General features: G+C 40.6%; 1 protein-coding gene across 1 annotated transcript in view; it reads left to right on the top strand.

The window, feature by feature from the left end:
- Nucleotides 1-7,232, top strand: part of OGFRL1 (opioid growth factor receptor like 1) — a 19,938-nt gene extending 12,706 nt beyond the window's left edge. The window contains exons 5-8 of the mRNA XM_019538156.1: nucleotides 3,882-3,960; nucleotides 4,056-4,122; nucleotides 4,238-4,383; nucleotides 5,916-7,232. Of these exons, the coding sequence (XP_019393701.1) occupies nucleotides 3,882-3,960; nucleotides 4,056-4,122; nucleotides 4,238-4,383; nucleotides 5,916-6,681 (1,058 nt within the window). The 3' untranslated portion in view covers nucleotides 6,682-7,232. The remainder of the gene's footprint in view (nucleotides 1-3,881; nucleotides 3,961-4,055; nucleotides 4,123-4,237; nucleotides 4,384-5,915) is intronic.
- Nucleotides 7,233-8,734: the final 1,502 nt, after the last annotated feature.

Genomic DNA, 8,734 nt, shown 5'->3' with positions numbered 1-8,734 from the left:
GAGGTGAAGAATTAGTTAAAGAGTTCTGCTTTCTCCTCTGGCACAACCACCAGATTGCCCAGCGTACTTTGCAGGGGCCCCACATTACCCGGTGCCTTCTTCATCCTCCCTATATATTTGAAAAGGGACTTTTTATTATCCTTGATCTTGGACACTTGTCCTAGCTCTATGTCCACCTTAGCTTTCCTGATAGCCCTCCTACAGGCCTGAGCAGAGGAGGTATACTCCTCTTTGGAGATAGCACTCCCCTTCCACTGGGTGTATGGCACCTTTTTGACAAGCAGTCATTCCCGGATGCCCTTGGTGAGCCGGGGGGCTTTCGGGAACTCTTGCCCCCCTTGCTTCTTGTTGGGATGGACATCCCTTGGGCCCTGAGTATCGTTTCCTTAAGGAACAACCACTTGTCCTGGACACTGAGTTCTCCTGCTCTCAAGGACCCCGGCGCCTCTCCCGCTAGTCTCAACTTATTGAAGTTAGCCCTCCTAAAGTCTAGGGCTACCGTCTTGCTGCAGGCCCTTGATACCCTGTGCTGGATGGTGAATTCCAGCAAGCGATGATTGCTATTGCCTAGGTGGTCAAGAACCTGGAGGCCCCTTACCAGGTTATCACCTGTGGCCAGGACCAGGTCCAACAGGGTGTTTCCTCTGGTGGGACCATGCACCTCCTGAATTAAGTGGAGGTCCTATATCTCAGCCAGGAACCTCCTGGAATGGTCTGTGCTGGCTGACTGTTCTCCCAGCAGATGTTCGGGTAATTAAAATCACCCATGACAACTACATCCCTTGCCTTAAGTGCCTCTGCAAGCTGGCCCGAAAATTTCTGGTCCAGTTCCTCCCCTTGGTTGGAGGGTAATGGATTCTGAATAATGGATTTTGGCCAAGGGTGGAGCTCCTAGTGACTTCAAACCCTGGGCAGTGGACAACTCTGTCTTACCACAGCTTTTCCTACTGCCCCTCCCTTATGAAGAGCAAAGCAGTTGCTGGACACATGCTGAGCTTTTTCTTCTGCCGTCACCAGCTGAGAGGAGAAAGAAAGCAAAATAGATTAAATGGGAGGAGAAGTGAGCAGGAATACCTCAGCATGTTTCTACTTCCTTTTAGATTTAGATTTCATAGACGTTAGGGCTGGAAGGGACCTCGAAGATCATCAAGTCCAGTCCCCTCCCCCAAGGGCAGGAGTCAGCTAGGGTCAACGGATCTCAGCAAGGTAAACATCCAAACGTTTCTTGAATGAGTCCAGAGTAGGTGCCTGCACCACTTCTGGAGGGAGTCTATTCCAAGGCTTGGGGGCTTGGACCGTAAAGAAATTTTTTCTTATGTCCAGCCTAAAACGGTCTTGTAAGAGCTTATGACTGTTGGTCCTTGTTTTTCCCTGGGGCACTCTGGTGAACAGGTGTTCTCCCAGATCCTGATATGTACCCCTTATGTACTTATAAGCAGCCACCAGGTCCCCCCTGAGCCTGTGCTTTTCCAGACTGAAGAGTCCCATGGCTCTCAGCCTCTCTTCATAACGCCTTTTCTCTTGCCCTCTGATCATGCTCCTGGCTCTCCTCTGGACTCTCAAGCTTCTCAACATCCTTCTTGAATTGTGGAGCCCAGAATTGGATGCAGTACTTCAGCTGTGGCCTCACCAAGGCCAAGGACAGCAGGAGGATAACATCCTGAGATTTACTTGAGAAGCATCTATGGATGCAAGCCAGAGTTTTGTTTGCTTTACTAGCTGTGACATCGCATTGGTGGCTCATGTTTATCTTGTAGTCAGTCATGACCCACAAGTCTCTTTCAGCAGTGGTGCTAACAAGTGTAGCACTACCAAGCCTATAATTATGCTGTGGGGTTTTTTTCCCTGAAGTGTAATACCTTACATTTATTGACATTGAACATCATCAGGTTTGTATCTGCCCACTTGCTAAGTTTATCCAAGTCAGCCTGGATCACTAGCCTGTCTGCAGGTGTGGACGCTATGCCCCAAATTTTAGTGTCATCGGCAAACTTAGCCAGCACACTTCTGACACCAATGTCCACATTATTGATAAAAATGTTAAAAAGAATGAGTCCAAGAACAGAGCCTTGGGGTACGCCACTGGTCACAGCACGCCATAACAATTCACTACCGTCGACCACTACTCTCTGGGTCCAACTTCGAAGCCAATTTCCCAGCCATTGGACTGTGGTGTAGCTGAGGCCACAGTCAGTCAATTTTTCCATGAGGAGGTCATGGAACACCAGATCAGAGCCTTTTTTCAAGTCCAGATATATGATATCAATCTTTTCTCCCTTGTCCAGGCAATATGTCACCTGGTCATAGAAGGAGATGAGATTGGTCAGGCAAGACCTACCAGTGACAAACTTGTGCTCACTATCCCTCAGGGTGCTGCCCTCAGCCAGTTTATCCAGAAGAGTCTCCTTGATAATTTTCTCCAGAATCTTACCAGGGATTGAGGTCAAGCTGACTGGCCTGTAATTCCTGGGATCTACTTTCCGCCCTTTCTTGAAGATGGGTACCACATTGGTCTTCCAGTCCCCAGGTACTTCACCTGAGCGCCACAAGTTTTCAAATATTTTTGCCAAAGGTTGGGCTATGACACCTGCCAGTTCCTTGAGTACTCTAGGGTGTAATCTGTCAGGACTAGCTGACTTGAAGGTATTCAGCCTCTCAAGGTGATTGTTTACTACATCAGCACCAATGCTGGGTATAAATACGCCCTCACCCTGGCCGTAGAGGGGGTAGAGACAGAAGGTCTGGAAAAGGAAGGCATTTCTTGTGGGGGAAACGGTTTCTTTTGAAGCTATGGAAAAACTAGGAATTTTACAATTCTAGCAAGGGAAGTTCAGAATTCAAGAGAGCAAACCTATAAGAATTTCATTATTTTGATTAGTTTGACTTATGAACTTTGAACTTTGAGGGCTTGCTGACCTATTGTAGTTTTAAATCAGAGAGGATCTATCATTGGCACCTCTGAAAATTTTACTCCTATAATTAAATCATTCTGTGATGGGGATAAAGAACATCTTTCATCCTTGTACATGACTTTGGCTCCTAAGTGTTGCTGTGGTAGAAATAATTAGAGTGTGTGTGTGTGTGTGTGTGTGTGTGTGTGGTTTGTCCCCCTCGTGTTGGATGGAGCGGTTGCTATAAGGCCAGATAATCTTTTGAAACTAATACAAGCTGAGTTTCTCAGAACATAGTAGTTTGTTCTTGTCTGACTAGAAAAACTCAATCGTTAGCAATAGCAGAGGCATAAGAATTTTTACCCACAACTAAGTGAAACAGATTCCTGGGTCCTAATGGTTTTAACATTTGGGGAGATGCTTGAATGGATTACTTTCTTCCTGCATCAAGAACACATGTTACTTAACAAGGATCACATGTTAACATTTCTTCCATTGTAAACTGTAACAAGCTTTTATTTTTCTAACAGGCTTTTCCCACTGAGAAAACAAGGTTTGAACATCTGTGATAGGATCATGTGTTAAAGTAAATTAGACATCTCCCTCTGAATATCGTATCTAAGTAGCTTGTCAAGTTATATGCAATAAGAAACCTGGACCATTGAATGCATGATGATCAATATACCTTACACAGCTTACAGCACCATATTTTCAGCTGGTATAAATCAGTGTAGCTAAACTGATTTTAGTGGAAATCAGTGGAGCTATGCTAGTTTGCACCAATTGAAGAGCTGATCTATATTAATTGGTCTCTATTTGTGGTCTGTGCTAAGGGGTGTTTTTTAATTTAAGGGCTTGTCTTGACTATAGGGTGTGATATGGGACTAAATTATATATTTTAGTTTTATATTCAGGTCACATGTGCTTTCTTGATATACTTGAAAGTTGTTTTGGATGGCGACCTAATAGTGTCCCGATTTATTTATACAGGCGTCTATATTGAAGAAGTCCTAAATAAATGGAAAGGAGACTATGAAAAACTGGAACATAACCACACTTATATACAGTGGTTGGTTACTTATTGGCTATTTCTGTTTTAAACCTTTGATTTGGTTAAGTGTTTCTTCCACAGTAAACTGTAACAAACTTTTTTTTCCCCAACAGGCTTTTCCCACTGAGAGAACAAGGTTTGAACTTCTATGCTAAAGAATTAACTACATACGAAATTGAGGTAATAAAAATTTTGCTTAAACTGTCAGGTTAATATTGATATTTGTTGTCTACAATGCAAAGTATTTATTTTAGGACTGTTTTGGATTTTAGATTTAATTTTGTTTGTTTGTTAGGAATTCAAGAAAACTAAAGAAGCAATTAGAAGATTCCTATTAGCTTACAAAATGATGCTGGAGTTTTTTGGAATAAAACTAATTGATAAAACTGGAAATGTAGCACGAGCTGCTAACTGGCAAGAAAGATTTCAGCATTTGAATGAGTAAGTAATGGCATGCCCTACATACTTTAGAATTGGCATAGAATTTTCATCCTTTGTTGTCTAGAGAAAGACCGGATGTATTTTCCAAAGAATGCCAGGAAAGGGAGAGAGACAAAAAGAAACAGTCAGTGATTGTTTTGTTTCTGTATGTGAGCATCTCACCCACATATTCTTGTGATTATGCTGCTCACCTGCTGTCAGTCTAACCAAAAGCAATGAACTCCCTGAAAACAGAACTTTGAAGTGAATAAGAGCACAATTCCAAATTAAGTTGTATAACAGGCTATTGTACAAACTTCGCTGTTTCTAAAGTGACACTTCTACACTGTTAAGAAACACTGGATTATCTAAGTATTTGTTTGTCTTTTTCAAGAAGGAACAAATGAACCATGCTTTTAGTGGAGCTGAGTTAAGTTTCCTTCCGCCAAATTAAACATTTTACTATTTAATGTATGTAGCTATAACATTTAAGTGAATAGCTTGAACATGTACTGGACCAAGTCTTGCTACAACTTTTGCAATATGCATATTGCCTTTGTATGGATCATCTAGGAAGTAAGTCTGCATTGAATTTAGCCCACACTATATCCAAAAATTGCATTTATTTATTTGTATCTTACTAATTTTCTAACTCTTCTGACCTTAAAATTGAAATATGTTTGTTTGCTTGCAATATTTTCTCCTTTCATTATGCAAATAGGGTGAATAATATTTGTTTTTTAAAAAAATCATCAAATGGTTCACTGATTTAGTAATCAGCTGAGTCATTCCATTGACCTGAATGGATGGAGATGGGACTATTGTTTGGCGGTAAGGGATAAGTTTAGAAGCCATGGTCTCAGACTGCAGTAGAAAAACTTTAGGTTGTAGATTAGGAAGAACTTTCTGACTGAGGGTAGTTCAAACAGTTTACCTAGAGGGCTAGTGGAGTCTCCATCCATGGAATTGTACAAGAGCAGGGTAGGCAGACAGTTAACTGGGAGGGTTTAGTCAGGGATGATCCTGCCTTGAGCAGGGGGCTGAACCAGATTACCTCCTAAAAATTCCCTTCCAGGACTGCTTTCCAATGATTCTATAATTCTGTGACCTTTCTGGGCTTTAAATCAAGCCAGTATAAGACAGAATTTCTCAGGAGCGCCAGGTCTTACTTACTGCACATTTTGCATGATTCAAGTCTTCTAAAGGCTAATTAGCAAGTTTTAAGACGATGAAATATTGCTACAATAAATAAATCATATTAGTTACTTTCCTAGTTATTTTCATCCAAAAATATTTAAGTTCTTTACAGATATTAATTATTTTACACACTACTCCTGCAACGAAGGTATTATTAAGCATTATTATCTGCATTTTACAAATAAGAAAGTAAGGCACAGAATGATTAAATAACATATCCAAAGTCCTCCAAAGGTAAGGCAGCTCTGGTTCTATAACCTAGTAGATTATGTTCTCTCTCTGGTTTTAACTAAATTAATTTTATAACTTTTTCATTACGTTGTTTTTATCTGAGTACAGTCAATCTTTTCCTTCAGGTCTCAACACAACTACTTAAGAATCACTCGCATTCTGAAGAGCCTTGGAGAGCTTGGATATGAAAGTTTCAAATCTCCTCTTGTGAAGTTTATTCTCCATGAAGCTCTCGTGGAAGACACCATTCCTAATATTAAGCAAAGTGCTTTAGAATATTTTGTTTATACTATTAGAGACCGAAGAGAAAGGAGGAAGCTCTTGAGATTTGCCCAGCAACATTATGCCCCTTCAGAGCATTTCATTTGGGGACCACCAAAAAAACAGAAATCAGAAGGAAACAAAACAAGTAAAAAGTCAGCATCCCCAGTTTCTATTCACAACAGTTACATTTCTAAACATAAGAAACAAAAAGATCCGAAAAACACATCTACAACTGGTAGCTCAATTAGCAAAGCAGCTGAAGAAAAAAAGGTAGAACTTACAAAAAATGGTGAAGTAAATGACCAGAATCGATCAGAAATCAATTGTGAAGCTGCTAAGCTGAGTAACGGTGAAAAGAACAATGATGCTGAAAGTCAGAATTCCAAATTAGAAGATGTTCGAGATCCTTCAGACAAAAAGGAGAACATTTCTCATTCCAAAAAAGAAAGTGAAAAAGATGATGAAAATCCAAACCAAGATTGTGAAAATCCAGGAGTTGTAAAGGGAGATTTATGTGACAATGAGAATTGCTCAAATGATGTGTCAACAGATCTGCAAGACATCTTAGGTAAGGATAAACCTCCAGTGGAAACCACCATGAAAAACAAAGATGAAATAAAATCATGAATCTAAAATTAAACAAATTATGTTTTCTACTGAATGAAACAAATTATTCATGGCTCTTTAATTTTGGATGAAGTTGCTGACTAATGTAGCATAAGGAAGTTTATGACACCAAACTGGATATGAATGCATCAGATTAGGCTTTTGGTGGGGTGATTTTTTTAAACTCTGTTTACAGTACACTACTCAAAATGGATTTAAAACAACCGTATGAGTTCAGAACCTAGAAATTCATTCTCTTTTTCGCTAGATTGCGGTCTACAAAGAAAAGAAGACCACTTTACTACTTAAATCATCTATCATTTTAAAAATTAGAGCACTAAAAATATCTAAGAATGCCTAAATTTTTTGTTTTCTAGGAAAAGGATACTGTGTTGATTTTTCTTCCCCGGGATGATCCAGTCTTTTCTCTTCAGTTGCATTTTAAAGTGTAAAATTTGATGGAAAGTCTGTAATCACAGTTGTACACTCTCGGCAAAAGTGTTTCAGAACTGAATATCAAAGTGTTCCATATTATTAAATGTCATTCTAAGAAGATCTGAAGTCTTACTCAAGATCAAATTGTATGTTGTGTAAACAACAACAGTCTTTGTTATGGGGGCATGGGTCAGATAAGCTTAAGTTCTCTTTGTTCTTCTCAAGTGTTCTCTGTGATGGGTTTTACTACCTTTACCCCCATCTGAGTAGAAACGTGTGGTCCTTCTACTCCTAGACTGGTTCTCTACATGGCATCCCTTCTGTGGTCACCAATCATGATAATACCCAGCCGAGTTTGACACCATTGTAAACCCTTTTTTAAGGGGACCCCATGACCAGCAGATGCTTTAAGTCAGGGGTGGCCAACCTATGGCACAAATGGCATGGGCACCCTTTGTGTGTGACACACAGGAGATTGGGGAGGGGACAGGCAGCACAGTGGCAGGGTAGGACAGCGAACAGAAAACAGAGCATCAGATCAGGCAGGGAGTATGGGGAAGGAAGCAGAAAGCATAGCAGCAGGTTGGGCAAAGAGCAAAAGGCAGGGAGCAGAAAGCTGACCAGAAGATCAGGTAAGGGAAAGGGATTTGGTGTGATTTTTGGTGAGGATGTGGGGCTAATTTGTGGCAAACCTGTCAAAATGGTTGGCCCCTGGTTGGCTCCACTGCTTTAAGTAGTTCAAAAACAGCTTCTTCAAAAATAAGGCATTATTTAAGCACCAGGGATACTGTACAGATGGAGAAAAGAAAAGAAAAGACCTCAACGCATCAATTTTATCTAAACTTTATTCTTGCCTTTCAAGCTTTAGGTAAGTTCCACTCAGTCTCTGAACCAAACCCCTGGCCTGTGATATAGACAGATGGCCTTGCAGAAGTCTGTCAGCATGTATCTGTCAGAGATTTGTTATGCTGTCTGCTCACTGCACTTGCTTGCTAGGTATGTTGCTTTGATCCTAGGCTGAGGCTTGGCAAGCTTAAATCCCAGGTTGAAGTTTTAACCCAAGTTGAAGTTTAGTAGTCAGCCATTTCCCAAGTAAGTGCTCGCCATACAGTGTACCCAGAGGAAGCCTTGGCTTTCCCTTTTGTAGGTCTCTTATCTCTGTCTTGCTTTGCTTCCTATTTGTTTTTCCTAACAGCCTTCTATGATTTAATTTCATGCAGTCAGCTAAGGTCATATCAAGCAGGTGAACTGAAGTGCTTAGGTTGGTAAAGAAAAATAATATAAAGAAAACTCACTGTTTCCCATGCTGCTAAAACAGTCTTGCTTAACTCTGTCAAATGCACATATATTATACTACTGTGAATTGTTTTTAATAAATGTTATAATGCTGGTAACTGACTACAGCAATAGTGCAGGAGTACTGTAGAACTTGGAATGAAAAAAGCTACCTTGATTTAGCAAACCATAAATGTCATGATTCTTCTTTTCCACTGATTCCCCCAGGAACATGGCATGTATTCCTCACTTTCCCCACCTAATGCTTCCAGAGGGCTAGATTGGGGTTAGCAACATTTTTGGGCAGAGTGCCAAATCATCTGCATCCTTGACTTGGTTAGTTCTGCTAATCCCTTTACCTCTT

The sequence above is a fragment of the Crocodylus porosus genome, unplaced genomic scaffold, assembly GCF_001723895.1.
Source record: "Crocodylus porosus isolate Cpor-Errol unplaced genomic scaffold, CroPor_comp1, whole genome shotgun sequence".
NCBI lineage: Eukaryota > Metazoa > Chordata > Crocodylia > Crocodylidae > Crocodylus > Crocodylus porosus.
This window is presented reverse-complemented; position numbering and strand designations above follow the sequence as displayed.